This window comes from Cygnus atratus, chromosome 1, assembly GCF_013377495.2.
Source record: "Cygnus atratus isolate AKBS03 ecotype Queensland, Australia chromosome 1, CAtr_DNAZoo_HiC_assembly, whole genome shotgun sequence".
Taxonomy (NCBI): Eukaryota; Metazoa; Chordata; class Aves; order Anseriformes; family Anatidae; genus Cygnus; species Cygnus atratus.
Window position 1 is genome coordinate 61,167,544 of NC_066362.1, and position 23,239 is coordinate 61,190,782.

At 42.0% G+C, this 23,239-nt stretch overlaps 1 protein-coding gene across 3 annotated transcripts; it reads right to left on the reverse strand.

Annotated features, from left to right (window-relative positions):
• Positions 1–8,813: 8,813 nt before the first annotated feature.
• MRPS33 (mitochondrial ribosomal protein S33) lies at positions 8,814–13,354 on the reverse strand. Of its 3 annotated transcripts, none has more exons than XM_035568565.2 (3): positions 13,271–13,354; positions 10,782–11,037; positions 8,814–9,071 (listed from the first exon to the last, which is right to left on the reverse strand). In XM_035568565.2, the coding sequence occupies exons 2-3, from the start codon at positions 10,994–10,996 to the stop codon at positions 8,966–8,968; spliced, it is 321 nt and encodes a 106-aa protein (XP_035424458.1). In that variant the 5' UTR covers positions 10,997–11,037; positions 13,271–13,354; the 3' UTR covers positions 8,814–8,965. The 3 variants fall into 3 exon arrangements, with proteins under 3 accessions (XP_035424458.1, XP_035424455.1, XP_035424457.1); XM_035568562.2 differs by having other exon boundaries at positions 13,206–13,336; XM_035568564.2 differs by having other exon boundaries at positions 13,171–13,286.
• Positions 13,355–23,239: the final 9,885 nt, after the last annotated feature.

Consider the following 23,239-nt stretch of genomic DNA (forward strand, 5'->3'; position numbering starts at 1 on the left):
TTCAGATATCTGATTTCTGAGTCCTTTGTGTTGGACAGTGATAAGCTGATCGGCTTTAAGTACTAAATAGTTTTAGATGCCTAGCATTATTATTCCAGTGTGAACAATCACATTTCATAACTTCAAACCATCCCATTTAGGCACAAAAGAAGCTAATGTGATTGAGTGAGTTCCAAGAAAGAGAAGAAAGAGAAGGATCCATACCAAGCAAGTTATTTTGCTGTTCAGAAAATGACTGTTAACCATGTTCCAGTCTTAGGATTTTCCTTCACAATGCCCTAGCTAGCTGAGCATCCCCAGCCTGAATACCTGCTGTAATTTGATTCTCCAGCATTTTACAGGCAAGTTGGTAACTCTACATCCCTTATCAGTTTAGTTAGTACACCCGCCTGCTCACACAGTTTATTCTTGTGGTGTCCAGCCTCTTCACTGAGCAGAAAAAAGTCCATTAGGGTTGGTATTGGCCTGCAGTAAGGGAACTCTGAGAGTCTGAAAAGGCCGAATCAATCATTTGAATCAAATATAGAAACCACAGCTCTGGTCAACACATTCTCACAGTCCCCCATCAATCGATGGGAATTTCTGTGAGAGTGCTGTAGCAGATAGTGGCAATGTGGTTTTTATAATGAGCTTTGCTAGCTCAGTTTGAAAGGGGAGATTTTTCTGTGGCCACTGCGATTGTCAAAGCAACAGTTCAGATACTGCCCTTACTATTTCTGTGGGAGGCGAGGTGGCATTTCTCTTCCACTTCACCATCTCTTCTTGATGGCTCACTGACCCTCTCTCCACATCTCGTTTTATCATCAGACTTTTCTGGAGTAACAAGCTATTACATAAAAACTTACCAAATCAAGCAGACTCTTCCATCTGTCACAGAGCAAATACAGTGTTTTACTAGAAAAAACAATGCAAACATGTTGTTATTTCTTTCTTTTTTTTTTTTTTTTAAATAGTGCATTGCTGAACTTTTTTTCCATGTTGTCTCTCCTCGCCTGCCCAATTTTGAGCTACAGATTTAAAAAAGCAGTACAGGCACCCTCAAAGGGAGACTTCCAGGGAAACGCTCACTTTCTTTGACAAGCCCTAAATTTCAGAGGCCGAATATTAAGTGCAGTGGGGGGCAGATCCATGTAACATAAGCAGGTTGTTTCTCGTGCTGCAGAATCCCTCTCTCATCCCCGCAGAAACCCAGGGGTACAGGACATGTTTCGTGCCAGAACATGCTACCACAAGATGAAATTTCCTCGAAACATGGCAAGCCCTTTACTAAAAAGGCTCAGCCAGTCAAAATTAATGATGTTCTACCATTGCTGTTCCCTGTCCTGGCCTCACGGTTTCATGTTTTTTCAGGGCAATACCCCACATTGCTGGAGTTCTAATTATTGTTCATCAGTGACAGGACAAATTGGATGGCTAGTGCTTTTAAACAAATGCTTATATTGCAATATACACGTATACATCTTATTTAGATATTTAAACATAAATTTCTTTTGTGGCAGAGTCAGTATCACAGTTAGTAATCCATCCTCGTCTTCTAGTTCTCACTACCCCCAAAACACTACAAGCCGCACAGACATTTAGGCCCTCCTAAAGAGGACAAGCTGCCTGCCAAACGTGGGAATTAGGACAGTCTGAACCACATTGCTGTATTCTCATCATTCCTGTCAGTATGCGCTTGACCAAAGGCAACATTTCTGGTGCAGCATTCAATGACCCCTCTAAGTTTTTGATGCTATGGATGGCTTAAAGCCTGCAGTTATGCTAAAGGCCACTGGACGTGGTTATTACTTTTTAATATGATATGACCTCTCTCTCCAGAAGACACATTTGTTTTGGTGTATGAACACAATTTATGCTACCCCTGTCTGGGGGAATTCTGCAAGACTCCAGCTTAGAGCTTTTTTTTTTTTTTTTTAAGTGGTTTGCATGCCTAATCAATACCCTACTCTCTGTCCTCAGAGGGCATTAATATTTATTAATAAACTCAATGATACTATCAAACAATTTGAGTTTGTGAATACGGAGACATCATTGTTGGCTGTATTGGTGTAAGGCGATCAAAGCAGTATTTTGGCAAACATCACAGCATATAAGCAGAATGACTAAGTGCAAAAGCAGAAAAATAAAGAGGCACTGGAGTGCTACCTTCTAGCTTTCAATAACAACTGTGATGTTTCCTAGCCTAATTAATACTTTGCGGTACATGCTTTTAGTTTTAAAAATGTTTGTGAAGCTTACAGCTTGTGAACGATGCCTACCTGCACATCAGTTGCACCAAAACAGACACAGGACCGCCAGCCAAGAAATAACACGTACTGCCTCACGCACAGCCTGTGCATCAATAGCCTCCCATCCACCCACCCAGGAAATGTCGTCTGTCAGGATGGTGTCTGCACCACCTCAGTCACTGCCTGCTCTTCAGTACAAATGTGCCAGTTCTGACAAGCCAGCCGAACGCTGCTTCAGGTTCAAGTCTTCAGACAGATGCTCCTGTGCCTCCAAACTAAAGGTAGTGCTAAGTAACATCCGCCGAAACAGCAGCCGTATCTCCTTTACTTAAATAGAAAGCCAGCATAAACTCCGATATCTCAGAAATATCTATTTGTGTATGTAAGCCATCCAGTCCCATACTGAATGCATACCCTCACGCTGCCTGGATCGGTCATTGTGTACTGCTCCCCCCTAAATATTCTGAACAACGGGCTGATGCTGCTTGTCACACACAGTCTCCTTCTCACGCAGTTACAGAAATTAGAAGTGTTGGACATTACCTATAACAGTTGCTGGTTGCAAATAAGACAGCATCGCCCAGATATCAGTGTAGGACTTGAACTGTACTCGTCCAGACTTGGAGCAGATAAGGTTTTCTTTAAGCCACCTGTGGTTCTCTTCTCTGTGGAATCCAGCACTTGGTACCCAGACAGTCTGATATGCTTCTGATCAATGCTGAATATCACTGGGAAGCAGCTACTGCACAAGTAGGCATGACAGACGCTTTAAAGAGATGTTGTTTCATCAGTCCTGTTCTGAAGAGACCACTAGCAGTCAAAGGCAAAGGGGACTACGACTCTGTAATGGGATTTACCTAGCAGTTATTCAGAACCAAGTGTCTCTGATGCTGAATGTTCACACAACTTCTAACATTAGACCACATCTTTTGGTCTGGAGTCTGGAATAAAATTTTAGTCGTCCACTGCTGAGTTTGGGCCCAAGTAACCTCATTTATTTTCATCCAGGCAAAACTGTAAAAAAAATTCAGGAATGCTATACATTTATAATTACATATTTGCAGTGACACACCCACCATTGCATGCAGCAGTACCATGGTTTTTTTTTTTTTTTTTTTTTTAAGACTTTCTGGAGCTCAGGTGTTTTTTTTTTCCCCTAATACCAATAGAAGAGCTATTTGCTGAAAAAGCCTATAAGGCAAACATCAGCCCTGCAGAAACAACTGAAGGGGAAGAGACCCCCCCGAACTCTATGAAATATTTACAAACCGCTTTAGGAGCCCTGGGATGAAGTACTTTCAAGTGTAGGCAGAAAACATAATGGATATAAAAAACCTTTCTTAGCCCTTGGTGAGATTTGTTTTTGTAGACCTAGCTATGATATGAGAGAATGCATGAGGTCATCCAGTCTGCTGCCTCCTCTTCCCAGAGAGAAGTGGTCCCTGTGCTATGTTTTATAACTCTTCACTCAGGCTAGCTCTGGCTGGCTCTGACTAAAGAGAGCCCTAACCCACCTCCTGGGAGTATTCGCAATTTTTCTAAATATTTTACCTTGTGCAGTTTTCCCCAGTATTCCACCCAGAACAATTTAATGTGGTACTTATAAAGATACTTCAGTGTAACGATCATGATCCTGTTGATTTCCTATCTATTGCCTTAGACAACCCTAAATAATTTCTCAACCAGTATGGTGGTTATGGCCCTCAAATATCTGTCTACCATCATGCTCCTCACCATTTAAGCACACTATAGCTGTGCTTTGCTCTTACTGAGCCATCACAAGCAAATTTTTTCGGATGTTTTCATGTCTATTCCTTCTTCTATGTACTCAAGACACGTTATTACACTTGAGGAAAAGGACAAGGAAAAGTGAAAAGACTACAACATCTGCTTCCATGCTATCCCAGCATTTTAGGCATGGAAAAAGACATTCTAGATAACCTCACCCACACACAGCATTTAATTCTTACGCCAGGGTTTAAGGTGTTTTTTCCCCGCTTCTGCTTCCTCTTACATCCTTAATAAACCCTTTCTTCTTATTATTAGAACTCTAGGGTTTCCAATTGTTGGTTGGACAGTTCAGAGTAACGAAGCTGCCTCTGGAAGAGGCTAGATAGGAAGAGTTCCTGCACTCACATCTCAGTGCTGAGAGGACAGAAAGCATCCTTGACAGGTTTTGTTTCCACGATCTGCTCCCAAGGGACTGCACAAGAGTCACTATCGAACAGGTATGCAGGAGAACTGAGTTTAAAGGAACTAATCTGGCATCCCTGTAGTGCTCGTTTTCCTTGCATATTATCCTTAGTGTTTTAAGGAAAAAAAAAGCCTTTCCCCATCAAAGCAGTCTTTAAGATTCATGAAGCTTTTCTAAAACATATACTGATGATTGTTGTTTTTTCATTTTGTTTTAAAAACGATCCTAAAATGGCCTTTGAACTCGAAATGGTAGAGGATTATGTACACACATACTTTAAAAATTAAAAAAAAATACAATAATAAAAACAAGATTTCTTATTACATACATATTTTTACTGTGTGAACACAGTAACTTGCCACAGCTTATTTCAAGAGTTAATGTCATCAACTGTCTCATGAAAGCAGCTCTCTGAAATAAAGCTCTGAAATGCACAGAGGTACAAGTCCTCCTACAGCCAAACTCAGCTGCTCTTCACATGAGGTTCTCCTGGAGGTAAACTACCATCCTAAAAGTAGCTTACTATCATGACACATTGACTAAGTGATTGTTATTGATTTTACTGAAGGAAATGCAGACAAGATGAAACATTTGCCAAAAACCATAGCACAACTCAGTAACAGGTGCGTTTCACACACTGCTGTGAACTCAGTGCATTGGTTTATTAAGCAGAATAAACTTTGCATTAGGAGAAACTTTTTTCAAGTTAAATACTTCCCTGAGCAGAGCACATATACCTGTATTATAGCACACTAGTAAATTAAGCAGCAAACTACACTGCTTTTCTTCCTTCCACCATTACAAAACACGGTCTTATGCAAGTTGGCTTCTGTCTGTCTGCAAGACTTTCAGTAATAAGGTCTAGCAATAGCTGCACTCCCTATAGGATACGTGGCAGCTGGGTCAGCCTGTTCACAAAATAACTTGTCATTATCAGGGTAGTTCTCTGCAGCTACTACTATATTATACCAGAATTTAATTAAATACAGACATATTAGCACTATAAAATAAGGAAGTACAAAACCAACTGTCATGGTCAGTAATTCCTTCAGCATTTCCTTGCATGACGCAAAGAGGAGTACATGTTAGAAGCTGGGGACCTTATTTTCTAATGCCAATACCTGCTTAAACTCAGGACTGCTATTCCTGTCACAATCCAAATGCAGCCAGGGCACCTAGGCTGGTCTGCGGGGTACAGCACGCAACACAGGCTTCACTTACACTGCAGTTGACTTCACATTACATTTCCTCTGTCTGCTTTTGCTCACCTTTAATAGAGGGCAGCAGCAACACTTAATTAACCTGTTCAGGATTCAGAAGAGGTTAGGGGCTTGACTCTCAGTTACTCCCTCAGAGATCACTTAACTGGATTTATTCCGATCAAGAATTAAAACATCCACCTAAACATATGCCAGTCAGCTCATAACCACAGGAAAAAGTGATTTTTTCTAACGAAACACAGCAGAGTTTGAATGGTGAAAAGAATCATTATAAAGGGAAAGGAAAAAATAAAATTGAGCTTTATTATTTGTGCATAAAATGGATACGACACTATACTGGTAGCTGTAAAAAGTTGCATTTTCTTCCTTACTCCTCCAAATACAGTTAAAACTCCACTTCCCTTTCTAAATACACACGCTGTGTTACTACTCGGCATGATGTTTGAAGACTGAATTCCTATTTGTGAAGGTCCTGATAATCACAAAATTAACTCTTCTTCAGGGCAACATCAATCACTAAATGACAGAGCATCTGTTAGAAGCTAGGCAGCAAAGTGCCTATTTCTATCCCTCCTGGAGTGGAGCAAGCTGTATTTTCTGGAACAGAAGAGTTACGCTCCCAGCAAGCAATGGATTATCTTAATATTGTGATAAACTCCAAAAAATGCTGAAGCATCATTATTTTAAGGCAGTCTTAGAGGAAGGGAAACAACCATTTTTGAAAACGTAGTTCTAGAGAATTAATACCACAGAAGAAAAAACATGAACGATTAGGCAGGGGAGCTATTTTTGTACTCATACTTTTTTAAGTTATGATATCTTTAAAATGACTTCATTCCACCCACTTTGCTCTTGTTAACACTGCAAAGTCATTGTGAAAGCCAGTAAGTCATTGTCCACATTTGTTTCACAGCTACTACTCTGAGTTTCTTTCCCTTCTTGGATACGCTGCTGTCAGTGTCTTCCCAAAATAGATTCCCAGTGTGATGCTTTGATTCTAAGAGTGTGTCTGCTCTGTCGGGTTGCAAAGGGGACCTATAATCTATAATATAGATGACCAGCCAAAGAAGCCTTTCACTTTCATGTGCATGACAGGACCTCCTCCCAATCCAAGAGCCAGGTGACTTGAGTGGACAAGGAACAGATCTGATCCCCATGCTTAATTAACATTACACTGCCGAGCCCACACCTGCATCTAGCACGGTGGCACATGAAGACACCGAACGCCTGTAGCATCCACTGCTCTCCCTGTAGATGCTCAGTCCTTAAGCAGGCTAAATATGGATTCAGAAGGATAAGCGTGGCTCATCTATCAGGCTGTGTCAGTATTTTATAAACCATTACACATACCCACATGAACAGGTCTCCCTGCACCCTCAGAGTTTAAGGTTGTATATACTCACTGTAGCAAGACTATAAACCATTTTTTGATGCATTCACTCTTCCTCTTGCACACTGATACTATTAAAGCTTTAAGTGTTTCACATGAACACTTTACTACAGGTACCAGCAGTCCACAGCTGCTGCAATAATTCAGCTGCAGAGCCTGAGAACTAGTCCCTCTAACCAAACAAACCAACAGAGCAGCTCCACCCACTCACAGACACAGCAAGAAACAAAGCATCATGAAGCAACCATACTTTCTCCTCAGGAGATTCCCTCTCCCACCTAACACCTCCCTTCACGATGTGCTCTCCTTCCTGAACAGGAATTGCAGGCAACCAGACCGCTTCCCCTCAGCTGCATGCCTGAGAGCTGGGAACAAAGCACTTCTCCAAGGGCCCATCACGGGCTCTGCAGACTTCAGTACCAGGTAAATCACAAGACATCACATGTACAACATTAGAATGCCACAGGCACATTAGAGTTGAGCAAAAGGAGTAAGTTACTAATTTAGAGTAAGACAAATTTGCCACTACAGTACATATATTTGTATCTTACCACAATCAACAAAATGCTACAGAAATGAGTAAGAACCCAGGTACTTCACCCACAACACAGCCTTCAAGAGCTTAGAAAACCAGTTAACACTTCAGTACGGGTACTGAACAAGAGCTACAGAGCTCACCAAAGCCACCTCTAGCACAACTGGCACTACTTGGATTAATAACCTTGGTGAAGTAAAAGTGTTAAGCTGGTACAAATTTATGTAGACTCATCGGTTTCAATGATCAGGCAGATCCCTCTAAAATACACTTAAATTTCAACAAGCTTGCTTTAAAAATGTCCCCAGGTCAGTAGCTACCTACTTTAGAATGCCTCTGTAGGCAAAATCAAGCACACCCCAAGCTAATTGTGCAAACGCTTTCTGCTCCAGTCACTCAACACTTTGAATCGCTCCCCTTTAATACCTCAAGGCTGTTTCTCTAAGTTTATGTGGCCTGGAAATTAAATATACAGTTTCAAGGCACACCCAGGCAAGAGGCACACATGGCCAGGCAGAGCAGCTCGCTTACATTCTATACTTCTGTTCCCTGACAGGCACCGACAGCTAAAAATGGTAATTTATGTAAGCATTAATATTAGTGACAAAGGAGCCTAGCTATAAAAAAAACACTTACTGCATACCCATAAAATTGTTTTGTACTTTATAAAGTACTTCACCTCAGTCCTCTGGGCAAACTACATTCAAAATCCTCTTATTACAGTATGCTTAAATATTGTATTTTAATTAGTAGGGGGGTCATGAAAGCAGTTTGAACCCTCGTTTCTCAGCCTCTTCTGTAGCAGTATCTAAATATTCAGGGTATTCATGAGAGTGCAGTGGTCAGGCAATGGAACATAAATAATTATCCAGTGTAAAACACAAAACCATAGATTTAACAGCAATTTCAGAAAAATTATCAACAGTATTTACCTGGAGCAAAACTCATCATTATAGGCAAAGTGACAAGCAGCAGTAGGACTAGGAAATATTTTTTGTGGCCACATGCAAAACTGCATCAATATTAATGCAAGAAAGTAAAATAGACAAAGAAAATAAACAATTTTCCAAATCCAGAAAAGCTGGAACAGAGCTGTGGATGTATGCAAGAACTCAGTGCTTTTTTTTTTTTTAACTATTGTTGTTACTGCTTGGGTTGGAGAGTGCTCTCATGACAAACTCATGTGCTAAAATATACAGAATATTTCAACTGCAGATATTAAGAAATAAAACCACAAAGACCAAAGTGCACTTGCAAGGTAGATTCCAGTATTTCACAATATGTTTCTTGTGCCCCAAACACAGCTTGCATGTCAAGCCCTCTCCATCCTGGGAACAGAAAGCATTACAGCTGTTCTCCAGCACTTCCAGGGTAGTCCATTATATTATCAAAGTGGCACTATTTCTTCTTGAGAGCTCTCTTTCCTTCTCCCTTCTTTGGTTTTTCCTTCCCACGGAGCTTTTTCAACCGCCTCATCTCTTCTTTAAAGTCTTGATGCTCATCCCTAAACAGGGGAGAAAAAACGGAAAAAGAAGTTTGGTCTATTGCTGCGAGTATCTAGATGGGAAAGGCCCTTAGCACTATATGGTAACAAAAGAAAACAACTTTCTTAAACAGCAAAGCCCATGCTGAAACTCACTGCAATGTATTGAGTGCTACCGCTAGCAATAATTTTTGGATGAATTCATGTGATTTGCTCTGGTACTTTCAGAACTAACAAGGTTGCCCTTTTCAGCAAGAAGTCTGCGTGTGTGTGTGTAATTCTTACATTGTATTTATTGATATTGCTCATCTAAACACAACTGAAAACAAACAAAAAAATCATCAAGAATGAGAATTTCTCCCTTGGCACCTAACTCAGCAGTAGCAATAGCACATTGCTTTCCTATGCTACACAGAAAGTTCAGGTCATTAGCTTCTAAGAAGAGAAGGGCATGCTGAGCAGTAATTAGTACATGACACTGCTTTCAGGTGACTTCAGCGATGAGTTATGAACAAAGCTACTGTAGAGTCTTAACACAGGAATAAAACAGGAAAGAGGAGGAAGGGGCTGGCAGAGATAATTAATCCTCAATTATGTTCTAATAAATTCTATTTTATCTGTCCCCCTATTTTTCAGTGCAAAGGTATTTTTCAAAAGTCACAACTGCATCCAAAGTGGCTTAAGATCACTGTACCGCTATTTTTAAATGCAAATTTTCTTAAAACAAAACAAAAAAAACACCAAAAAAACAACACAAAAGGCTTGCAAGTTGTTATCAGGCCCTTTTAGCCTACATCCCTTCATTATATATTTCGAAGCACCGAACCTAATTCTCTACAAGCTCTCTGTACATACAGCAGCTAGAGAAGGAACCTTGAGATCAAGAAGAGAAGGCAAAAGAACATTATCACATCACTGAGGCTTTCTGTATCAAAACACAGCTATTTTGGAAAGACTTCACACGTCCACCTAAACCAAGAGTATTCTGGATGCAGTCCTCAATGACCAGAATTGCAACGCTAGCAATAGAAATTAATCTGTCTTGACTTTACAGGGTTAGCAACTTTGCTTTTATGGGATTTCTAGAGTGCTACTTGACTGAAGCCAAAGGATTGCATCTGACATCTGCTCGTGTTCTTTAGAAGTGCATTTTTTTTTCATTTAGAAATTACACAACTGGTTGAAGCTGAAATTAATAAGGCTACTTAAGCCATATTTGAATTTAATTTGCTTTAGTTTATTTTTAAGGATAAAAAGCCCCTCTGGCCTAACACACTTCTCTTCTGAATTTCACATTTTAAATGAGTCATTAATATAGTGTGACACAGAAATTGCACTGAGACAGCGTTAAGACAATGTCACCTTTTTGCAGCACATTGGTTTGGTGTACTCTGAACTACAGACCTGCCTCTGTGAAAAAGCTGTCTTCCCTTTCGCACAAGGTCAGAGTAAGAACTATTTCTAAATAACCAGTTGCTGAGAACTACATCTGAACTATTTCTCACAGAAAGCTGTAATCATTCAGACAGGTAAAGTTACTTAGGCAGCAGTCATTTATTTTACTCTTCTTGTCTTCAGTGCAACAATCAAGCACATACTTCCATATGCACCATTTTCTGAACGGAACCTTTTTCTCTTCCTTTTTCCAGAAAGAAAAAACTGTAACAAAGCTCGCAGCCACCCCTTTCCCACCTCCAGTCCTCGCTCCCATCCCGTAAGCTGAGAGATTACCTGTAGAGACCAAAGTAGCGGAGTTTCTTCATGAGGGCATAGTAGGTGTTGTGAGGAGGATACCAGCTGTAGACCTCCTTCTTCTTGGCTAAAGGCTGCTCACTGAATAACTTCACTACTTTCATGGATTTTGTGTCAGTTGGCCTGACAACTTCTCCAAATATCTGAGCACTCAGACGGGCCATTCGAAGGGCGTAATTGGAAACACTGGACATTTCCGGACAACGAGGGGGCACACATAGGCAGGTGGACCTTCCTGCAAAAGGAAAGGAAAGACCCACATCTCTAAGATGATTGAGTACTGCAAGCTATCCCATAATTAAGGCAATCAAAACAACTCATCGTACACCGATCACAATTGAAGTCATTTCATTCCTTCCGTGAAATCTATCTAATATTTAGCACACAATCCTGCATATAAAGCATATGTCTACACTAATTCAGGTACAATTAGCAGCCTAACTAGAACACTACAGAAATCAGTACAGACTACAGAAATACCTACGCTGACACACATTTTACCATGGTTAGTTTATTAAAAATTTTCACTTGGCTTGCTTAAGTCTCCCTTTAAACTCCAGTCACAGGAACAATTACAGCATGAACTCTGCCAAAAACGCTGCCCCACTGTGATACCTCTGACTTCTACACAAGCATAAGACACCACAAAAATATACTGAGGAAGCAACCCAGAAATTTTGCTCTTAAATATTTCTCACCCAACTTAAAGCACTGCATGAACTTTGTTAGAGCCAACTAGCCAAAATGGCCTATTAACTGTATAGAGAAATAAATCGTGTTTCCCTATGTGAATCATGCCTATCTCTTCCATCTCAATTCCCTTCTCTAAATTACCTCCACCAGCTTTCTCTCCATTCTCTTTGCAAATCTCCTCGTACCTATTCTTTTCAAGAAAGGAAAGAAATCACTTCCCCATACCAGATTCTTCTTCCAAGAAAGTCCCACACCAGCAGCCTCCCATTCTCTTTCAGCTGTCTCCCATCTAAAGACACCTCCGCAACAGAAGTGCTCTGAGGGCACAACAGCCACTGTTACTAGACCACAAGAGACAACACCCAGTCACTTAAAGAGCTGCGAAGAAGGGTTTTCTCAGCTAGATAGCTCCCTTGTGAAAGGTGATGTAAGGCACAAAGTGTAATCTATTTCTGCAAGAGATTCTTGCATGGAGTTTCAGAAACATCCATCTTATGGATGTAATGGACGGGAATAAGACTCTCATGATCCTGCATTTGAAGCTGTACGTTGTCTGTACTGTGTCTGTGAATAAATGATTGCTTAAGTCTCCAGAGAAATTAAGCAGCGTTCATTCATCTGCAGTACGCTTCCTTTAAAGTTTAAAATTCTTGCTTTAAGAAGTATTGCACAGCTGATTCCAGAAGATGAGCATAAAAAATGAAAGAGCGCAGAGCAGAGACAAGAGCAATCAGCAGGCCAGGGCCTAGTCAATTTTAGTAGGATAACAGGGATCTGTTGTTTAATAACACGGATCTGAAGTATTCATAACCTCGCTTCTACCCTCCGGAGGACTGACGTACAGCTGTCTGCTTTTGATATACTCCTGTTAGCACAGCACCACAGAAGAAGCAAGAGGAAAATCAAGCATGAAAATAACACAAGTATTCCGAGTCAGAGAGAGTAATGGAAAGAGCAACAACAGGGAAGGCAAAGTGTCAGAGGCTTCAAATGAAGGCAACAGGCCTGCTGTGAGAGAAGATGGAAGCTCTCAAGTGATGGCAGGGTGGCACTTCAGCCTCAGCATCTATTACGTAAAGTAATGATCACTGGGTCTTGCTAAATCATCCATTTCAGCACTGCCAGCCCTAACTCCTACTGGCAGATAAAGCCCCAAGCTGTCCCCAAACCTCTTCATCGTATCAGCATTTTGAAAGTACACCAGACCTAAATCAAACACACCGCTTGCTTCATCTCCTCCAACTGCAGCCTAAAGCTGAAAATACCTGTAGCTCCTAAATGACGCAGGGCAGTGGTTTGTGGGACCTGCTTACCCCTCCAGAATCTGTAAAGGAACCAAATAACCTCACCCACCCTTGGAGACCCCAGCTAACCCTTGCCAGCCTAAGGACATTTGAGAGATCAGGAAGGTGAACGCTAACCCCCAGGTGGCAAAGCTACCCAAGACCAGACCTGTTTTGGGGTGACCTCAGAGGCTCTGTGCTTGCCACCTGCAGCTTTTCAGGAGCACGCACGCTAGCACCGTGCACACCTCAACCAAAACCAACCCCCCCACGCCGCGCCCGCTCCCCACCGCCTCGTGTTCTCCCCCGTTTGTCCTTCCCAGCCCTCCACCCGCCCCGGCCCGTCTCCCCGCGGCTCAGCGCACGCCAGAGCCGTGCCCCTCTCCCACCACCTCCAAGGCCCCGGAGCTCGCCCCGGCCGCCGCACCCGAGCCGAGCCGAGCCCAGCGCCGCCCCTCAGGGCACCCGGTGCCCCCCCCGGCCCGAGCTGACCCGCCACGGCGCTCCGCAGGGCGCATGCGCTGCGGCTGCCTCAGCACGGCGCCTGCGTGAGGGGCGGCGGCCGCCGTGGCGGCTGCGCTGTGTGGTGGTTGGGTTATAGACGTACGCGCGGGGGTGGTGCCGTGCCACCTGTGGAGAGGCTTCTGCCTGGCGTTTGGTGCAGCCTTAGCCCCTCCTCGGTTCGGTTTTAGGGCGCCTTCCCGGCTCTTGCCCGGCTGGTCAGCCTCCTGACCTCCACACCCGCACAGCTCTTTTGCCGTTGTTGAGCGTGGTGTCGTTTCTGTAATTTCCTTCATGTTCCAGGATTTATTAAATTTTAGCACTCCTGTGATTTCCTCAGCCAGCTCTCCGAGGATTGTTACACAGAAAACCTCATAGAATTGCGGAATCATTGAGGTGGGAAAACACCTCCAAGACCATCTGGTCCAGCTGCCTGCCTACCACCAATGCCACCCACTAACCATGTCCCCAAGCACCACGTCCAACCTTTCCTTGAACGCCCCCAGGAACAAGTGCTTGTTCTAGTAGATGTTTACCATCTTCATCAGTTACTAATGGACTGAAAAGTGCATCATTCCTGCTAGATAACCAAGTACTTCGTCTTTCATCTTTCTAAATACAGAAGTTTTTATCACCTGCCCATTCTGTACCATTTTACCATCTCTAGGCATACACCAGTCATTACTGCTGGGATGTTTTCTATCCTCGCTATACTTGCACTCTACTTAAACTCACCACTTACTATTTTTTTAAAAACTTCATAACACTTTTCCCTATATTTTTGCTTTTCTGGATTGCTGTATCCTATGTTTTTAACTTCTGAGTGTTTCCTTCACCTTGCTGCTGAGCCAGGATTGCCCTCCAGCCAAAATTGTCCCTTTTTGTTAATTATGCAGTCACAGCTTTTTGCACATTTCTATCTGCATTTCTGAGCCATTTTTCTCATCACTTCTGTCAACTTGATGGAGATAGTCTTTCTAAAGCATCTGTATATGCGCTTAAGAACATTTTATTCCTAAGGACTATCCCTTTTCTCTTATGATCGTGTCATGATTATTGGCTCCTAAGCAAGTACCATTTTCTTGTCCCATGATTAAATTGTTTAAATGTTATGAATTCCAAAATATTTATTCTGTATACACTGGAATAACTTCTGTCATAGAAAATAACTCTAGAAACTCTAATGAGATGCTGCTGCTGCCTATTTGGGGCTTTTCTCAGACAGGTCCAAAGTGAGCACACGTTTTGTATGTTAGCAGAATAAGAAGTCTGATTCTCTGTAGTCGTCCCCACACCACTACACCCCTCTTCTGTAGGGTGGATTGGGACAAGTTACTGTCTCTGCAGCTCTAAAACAATGATGGTGGTTTCATGTGTAATGTTACCTTCTCACATCTTCAAATTGCTTTATTTTCCTTAAAAGAATCATGGCAAAATATTTTAATATTACAATTTAGTGAATTATCCTCTCTCAGTAATATCAGTCTGATCTCATTTCTCCTCGTCAATGAAAATATCCAGTTCTTCTTGCATGCTACCCAAACTCAAGGACTGGGCATATAGACAATTAAAAAACATCTTTCTGTTTCCTTCAAAGCATTGATTTACCCAAACACAGATCCATTATCATGGTTCTGGTTCCCTTTCTGTTTTCGTGCACCATTATCACCCTGGTGTCTGATTGTCTAAAGTTCTTCTGCTGAGCTTCAATTAAGAGAGATTTAATGGATTCATCTAAGTTGAGAATTATGTCTGTCCACAGTAGGGCAGTAGACAAACTGGCTTTCTATTCCTAGTTACCCATCACAGCCCTGGATTGCTAGGAAGGAGTTACAAAGATTATCTCCTTAGAGATCCAGTGTTGTTGTACCACTGCACATGTGAGGCGCTCCAGCATGGCTTTTTTAGTGCCATGGAAGCACATTTTTATGTACAGGTCTGCATTAGTTCATTTATTCTGCTTTTTTCCTTTAAAATCAGTTGTTCCTCTAGTCAGCAATGCAAAAACATGCAAATATTATTAAATCTTATGTTTAAATAAAAATGTTCAGTCACAGGGATGTATGTTCTTTATGACATCAGTGTTAATACCGGGGTTATGAGGAGGACTGACTGCAGAGCACCCAGCCAGGAGTAGCATGCTAGCCAGGAGGGCAGCATACGTACACTTGGGAAGGCATATCAAGCTCACAGCAGTCAGCAAAGTCACAACTCAACACGTCTGCAAATTTACAGGGGTGGATCATGGTCTGGTTTGCAACCTACGTAGCCAAATACGTGCTTGGGCACCTGATCTGAGACATTTATGTTGCACTCCTTCAACCCTGTGCAGCTGATCCACCACCATGCTAGTGCAGACCAATGAGGTGGTCATGGAAATTGGGCGTGCAAGAGCTAGACATCCATTTCCTGAAGCTGGTGTTGTACAGACTGCTGCACAGAGCCACCTGGCAAATCAGACTAGGGTAAGGTTACCTATGTAGCACTGGAAACGTGTCTGGAGTCTTTTGGACACATAGAGTGAACATAGTCACTCTGAGGTTTTCACAGTCCAAATTAGACTTGACACGGCAAGGGATGGTAGTAACAGGGAATGGAAGGAAGCATCAGAGGCTGCCAACAGGAAAGGCCGTGTGATAAGCTGAATCTTATGGATGTATTGTTAAAGCCTCCTGAGGTTTTTGTTGTAAATAGAGCAGTGTTTGGACTTGTCAGCAATTATTTAGAAGCAAATCAGTGGCAGACAGGTGAGCAAAAAAAATGAAACCCTAGAAAGGAGTTAAAAGAGAGTGAGTTGACATGGGACTCAGAGACAAAATGGGCACTGTGTGCATGGGGACTGTTGTGAAGGAAAGAAATCAAGGGAGGGAAGAGATGTATGGAGCACAGCAGAGCTGTGAAAAAAAGGAAGAGGCCTCATGATAAGCACAGAGAAGACCTCTTTACAAACAGCTGAGAATAGTTTGGACTGGAATTATTTTATTTGATCAATAATTATCTGGAACTACTTATCTGGTTAATTCCTCCTGTGTATATATTTTAATTAGAATTGAACATTCAAGACCCTTAAGGTAGGATTTTGACAAAATGCAACATGAGCCAGTGTGAGTTTGTCCTGAGAAGGAAGAAAAGATGAGGATAGCAGTTTGCCCATTGGCACTTGTTTATTGACACTTTCAAGGAGAGTCTGAACTTGCTTCATTTGATCTTGGAAATGAGACATCTGAGTGGTTCCTGTAAGGCACAGTAATGAACTTCTCTCCGAAATCTTATGCTTGAAACTAACATCTCATGCTGTAAGACAATCTCTAACATCATCTTCTTATAAATATTGATACGAGGGAGCAAAACAGTCTTCATCTGAGTCAAGCAGAAGGACCCTTTGAGCATTTGGTAAAACTGCATTGACTACATATGTGTTTATTCATTTTTTATGTATTCATGATTAATTTGTGAACTTCAATTGTATTTTGTTGCACAGCGATTCACGCTGAGCCACAGAGATGTCTAACAGTGCAAATCCCTCTGGAAAGAATGTGTTGTATGAAGAGGCTGACAGACTTTGGGTGGGCATTTGAAGGGTATTTTGACTTTAAAAGAGCTCATCAAACTAGTGCTTCAGAAATAAATCTGCAAAGATGCAGCTCTTAAATGCTGCCACTCCATCTATCTAACACTGGAAACACTTGGGAAGGAGATGCAGTGTAAAAGAAAAATAGAAATTATTTTTCAAAGCCAGTTTGCATCTCGAGCTTATTGCTTCCCCAGGCAGCCGGGCTGTTGTGGCAGCCTTCTTGCCTCCTGGGGAAAGACAGCAAGTGCTCTTCTTCTCTCTCTTTTGCGATGCCTTCGGACTGATGCCTGAAGTGGTATTAACAGTTCTCCAGAGGAGCCGCAGCACGTCCATTTTAATGGAAGATGAGCTCTCAGCATAGCAGGGGGTGCAGGAAGCTGAACAGGCAAGCGAGGGGTGGATGCTGCAGGTCTCCACACATCTACATATTTGTCATTTAGACTGACTAATTTGTAGTTCAACATTACGTCAGAATAACTGATCGGTGATAGATGTAAATGAAGTATTTAAGACTGAAGAGAAGTTTTTCTTTGCTGTTGTATCTAGGGACTGGGAATGAGAATTGCTCAATCTTGCTTTAGTCGTAACTCCATTACTAACTCACTGGATGACCTTAAGCAAGTTAATTAACCTATCTGCCATTTTATTCCTCTGTAAACTGGGGATAATAATGTCTGCTTCAGAAATGGCTTGTGAAGAATAATTGATTCTTAGAAAATGCTTCACCTTCCCCTAGTGGAAAACATACTACACAAGTAAAGTATTATAGTTACTTTACTAACAACAGGCATCATATGCAAGAAAAATATTAAAGGCAACAGTAGCAAAGGCGCATCTTCTTGGCTGGAACAAAGTATTCAAGGGGGGAGGAAAAGGAGGGAAAAAATTAAAATGATGGAGTCAGCTGAAAAGAGAAGAAATAATGCAGACATCTGGCTCACTGCTGATAAAAGCTCTTGTAGTTTCTCTCCCACCATCCCTTGCAGAACTCATCTGAAAAGACATCCATCAAGGTTTTCAAACAAGAGAAAACCAGCTGTCCATCTCTTAACTCTGTTTGACCAAGTGTAAAAAAGAAGAGCGAATAAAAATGTTCCAGCAATAAAATTCTCAGGAAGGCATCCATCTCTTAAACAGAAAATCCAGAGAGATTGGTTGGGTCTGTTTGAGTTCATATTTCTGTTTCTACATGCTGAGATGGCCTGCTCTTGTCAAGATGCTGTCTTGGATCTAGACCTCTTGGGTTTGTGGGCTGGGGATTCCCTTGAGCTTTGGCAGACTTTGTATTTTATATCCCCACTGACCTCTATGGTGCATTCTAGCAGAGATTTATCTCCTGGTTTAGGTCCCTTCCTGTCTTAGGGTATCCCGACCAATGTTCCCTGGGATACATCACTGACCCTTTGGGAGCACTCTAGATACCCACTCCCTGACTGCCTCTACCTGCAAGTCAGCACGTTTGCCAAGATCTGGTTGGACCCACAGGTATGCAGTCATCTCAGCAGCATTCTTTGCAGTCCTAAATGTCATCGAGCAGCCTTTCCCTCTTCTACAGTCTGCTAGAGGCAGAGCCGTGGAAACTGATACTTCCTTTGAGGATCTTCAGTTTTAGTTTGGAGTCCTTCACTCCAGACCTGGTGGGTGACACGAAGCTGCTCTTTATTTTGCCAGATGACCTTGCACAGCACTCGTAACCAGCATTGCTCTTCGCTTCAGGATTTGCCTGTTCAGAGAAAAACAACCAAACTTGCCTGCACTTCCCAGCCTCAGTTTCTGCAACCTGTGGGAGCATTCTTTAGTGCAGCAGCCAGGTTTTTTTAGGTATTCAGGATCTTTATTCTTGCAGCTTGTGGCTTGTCTTTTCAGTTGCAGAGTATTTTTTTTCCCTACTCAGATCATTCTCTTAGACTTTGCCAGTACCCAAGCTGAACAAAACCTGCTCCTACAACAGCTCTTTGCATTATTTGTTCCCCTTTTTTCTGCAAAGGATTCTTCATATTTTATGGCTGTGAATCCCAAGGTTTCTTTATTTCCTTGTTGTCCTTGGGAAATTTAGTTCCTCAGTCTGCTTCTCTGGAAACAAGAGAATTAGCTTTTTGCAGGCCAACCTCTTTAACATACTTGTTGGGCAGTCAGAGTACAGTCAGTAGAGTCTACTACTCTCCATTGTTTCTTGTTTGGTGGATATTTTCTAGCTGCCTTTACAGCACAGGTGAATAAATAAACTGCTGTCACGGCACAGCAGTTCTCACTGGAACAACTTCAGATTGTGAGCCATAATGACTATGTTGCACATGACTGAACACCCCGAAATAATAGTCAGAAGTATTTTAAACTCCACATTTTCCCCTTCTGTGTTAGGTAGTCTGCACAAACTACTCCCTGGAGGCATTAAGATCTTTTGTTGTCATTTTGCTTGCCCTAAGTGGTTGAGGCTCAGTCCTGCTCTATGAATTGCCCTTCAGCACAGTATTCAAAGCGGGGATAAGTTTGCTGCCTTGGTCTTAGAGATGCCATCCTGCTGAGCCATCATTACATGGAGCTTCCTGGAAGTGCGGGAGATGCTTTGGAGAGATCTTCCATCTTACTAATGAGCTTCGAAGTTCAAATGTATCCAGCCTGGCTGTGGCGATCCCAGTCTGCCCTAGTAATGGGTCAGTTCTGCTGTGCACAGGATTTCTGAAAATGCCGACCAGATGCCTGCAGATCTGAGCTTTCCATGGATTCTTCACAGTTGTAGCTGCTGCTGGGATGCCAGTTGCTGGCAGATGGTCAGCTGCTGTGTCGGGTCTCCAACCATTAATCCTCTTGAATACAGGACTGCAAAGATCACTCTGGCCCTAAGCCAGGTTTCTCTGGAGGAAATTGACTTCACTGTCCTGGCTGGACACTCCAAACAACCATTTCCCTGAAACAATTTGTACCTACAGTTTGCATCCGTTCACTGCACTTTAAGAACGACATTGTTGCTGTAAAGCACTTTAAGATGCCCAGCTTCTGAAAGATGCTTTAGAAGAGAGGCATCAAGCTGTAAATGCTTCATTTTGTATATTAGATGTAGTGGCATAATCTATTGGATTGCAATATTCGATGAAAAATAACAATGGCATGTGAAACTAACTACTGTTGTGATTTCAATTCGGTGTCGACAGAAGAAGAGTAGTCATTAAGGAGCTGCAGCCATCTCTTAGAAAATGAGTACTGGTAGCAATTCTGCTGAACTATATAGATTTTCTTCCCTCTTCTTTCCTTTATTCTTTGTAAAGACTAACAAACCAATGGCGCTTGCATGGAAACTAGGTCTTCTTGCTTAGGAATCCATCTTCTCCTGCTGCATGTTTCCCACCTGGAGCTATAATCCTCTCTTTGTGATCTAATCAATTCCTCAGCAACTAATTGTGATATTACAGTGCTAAAGTTTCAGGTGGGAAAATAAACTGCAGAAGCAGATGAAGTCTGAAGAACCAAGTACTTTATTTTCATGCAAATATCATTTGAATAGCAATAGATGAGGAGAGCTAAATGCAAAGCTGTTTAAAAGAGCATCATACATGTGTCTAAACTGAGTGCTTATCATCACAGATGTCAGCTCTTTTTATTTAGACACACAATGTATATATATTGCATATACATTTATGTGTATGTACATTCTTCTATTTTTTGATTTTAAGTGAGTCTACTCAGCTAGGACTTTCAAAGCCACATGAAATACATGAAGACTGAGGTCTTACTTCTGAGTCATGTTCCAAAATGGAGGAGTGTTTTAAAGAATAGGATTTTTTCCTATTTAGGTGCTATTTTTGGTTTTGATTACTGTTTTTCTTTCCAGTCTGGACTGTGATGATTTTTTATGATCTATAAATTCTGATTTTTTAACTAATCCTTGTTCTTCCTTTGTGACTAAAAGTAGCAACAAATTGAATTGGCAGCTGGAGCAAATCACAGATGTGGTATTCATTACCAAAGACCACGTTAGACTAGATCTCTGTCTTCTGGTGGATTAGTTCACAAAACACTGCTGATATAACCCATGTCCAGAAAGCTCTCTGGGAAGGCACAAAGAGTTGTGAAATCTGCCAGAAACTTCGGGAATGTTGTGCAGCATGACTTGCCACCTCAAGCAAACTAACAGTACTGCAGATGCACCTTTGCATAAGACTGGGTGTATGAAGTAAATGTTGACGCACTACTGTAAAATCAGAGTTATTCAAGCTTTAATGTATTGGAGATCAATGTGTTAGATGTAGCTTTAAGAATAACAGTCACTTCTTACAAAATAAGCTTATTATTAGAAGCCAACGTCTGAGTTTTTGCTCTGAGTCAGTATTCTTTGGTCCTAATATCTCATCTCTGCCACCCCAAATTCTTGCTGTTTCAATAAAAATCACAAGATTCATGAATTATAATGAAAAATAGTATCGCCTGTTTTCAGCTGAGCCCAACGATGGTGGTGTCGGAGAGCCCTTTTCCTTTGGTAGCTGGCTTTAGGCAGCAAGTAGTCATGCTATTCAACTCCTGCAATGTCCCCTCCATCACTGCAGTGGGCAATGGCTTTTTCCTGCAGCAGGCTTTAGGAGAGGAGGCCAGGCTTGCAATGTGTCTGTGAGGTAAACGCAGGGGAGCACAGTGCGGCTTGTATGAAACAGTAGTCCTCCTAGCAAGGCATTTGGGGAAAGAAGGTCTGGGGAAGAGAGTTCGTGTGAAACTTATTCCAATTCAGAGGAGAAGCAGCTGTAGAATATGAAGGTGTTGACTACAAAGTTGGCAAGACATTAAGCAGGAGGCATAAGTGTGCTATAATAGCGTGCTATGATCACAGAGCGCACCAGAGTGAAGCTGAATCTCTCCTTGTGAAGGCAAGGTCTACGATGTATTTTCTGTTGTATGGAGATGAATTTCAGAGAGCCCTGAGGGCCAAAGGTTGCCTGTGTGCTTTGGCTGGGTTGTCTCATAGCCCAGGAGAACTCATTGTTTCAACAGAATTTTATACATGTGCAATTTAGGCCTTTCCTTTTTCTTCAAACTTGTCCTGATGCTCCTCTGACAGTGGAAGAACTCAGCAGAGACAGGGACAAGGCTGTTCCTTGAGTCGCTTTAGTGTTCACCTGTGAGCGTGGTGCCCATTCAGGTACTATCACCTGTTTGAAAAAGATAAAATATGTGGGCCCACCTTTAAAGGTGGAACAACAGGCTCCAAATTATTCTGCAGTTTACCACAATGCCCTTGATCATTCCATCGGTGTGTAGGCGGTACAGGGATAACGTCTTCAGCAGACTGACTGCCAGGCAGTCAGTAACTTACAGCTTTGCTAAACTTCAACTGTTTGGGCTAACGTTTTCCAAGTAGTGGTGTCTGCCTTGGGCAGTGTTGGGGAAAGTTTAATTACTACTTACTTTAAAAAGTTGATCCTTGTCTTGCCTGAGTTTAAAAATATTCCTGGAGACGTTCAGATGAGAAGCAGTGGTTATCATACACAGTTAGCTGTGTCTACAGGGTAGCCTCAGGTAGTTCACAGTTATGTGGCTTTGACAGTTGACAGCTAAATAATAAAGAGTAAGTTTTCACAAGAGGAAGCAATTTTAGTAGAAACCTCCCAGTGTTCCTTTTTTTATTATTTTTTATTTTTATTTGTGTGTGTGTGTGTGTGTGTGTTATGATTTGTTTTGGTTTTGCCTTTGGAAAAATAACGTTATACTGGGGTTCTTTTTACCTGGGTACTGTCTTTTACCTGTCTCTGTGTGAAGCAATTTAGTGTTGGCCATTTCCTCAGTTTTATTGAAAAACATGATGCAGAACTACTCTCCTGCATGTCTTCCTGCTTTCTGCTCAGCAGTTCATTTTGCTTCCACCTAAACCAAATCCGCCCTTTCTTTGCTACAGCCCATTCAACTCCTGACCCCCTGATTAGCGCTCTCAGCTCACGCATGCTTCTCTTCTTCACTACTTCAGGTCACTAAGTGACCCTAGGAAAACACCAGAATAAAAATTTCCTATGAATTGCCATTCATTTGTGTCTTGCGTTCATAAAGTAAGATACCTGACCAGATCCTGCTTTTTACACATTTGCCATTCATGGTAGACAGTGATGAACTACAGCTCTGCAGCCCTGAGATGGTGGCTGTTTGGTGGGGTGTTTGGAAGCTGTGTAGTGATCCTTGCAGAGAAACGCACCTAGGAAAAACCATGGTCACAGCATTAAGGCAGTTGAACTGAAAGTGAAACTTGGGTTTTATTTTTCCCTTTGCTAGGGTTGCTGGTATGAAGCTGGGTGAGCCTAATAATTGTCAGTCTTCGCGACTAGTGTGCACATGGTCCCTGTTTTGTGGGTATCCTGTTTCAGTTAGCCATGAACCGATTTGTAGAGATACTGACCACTGTTTGCAGA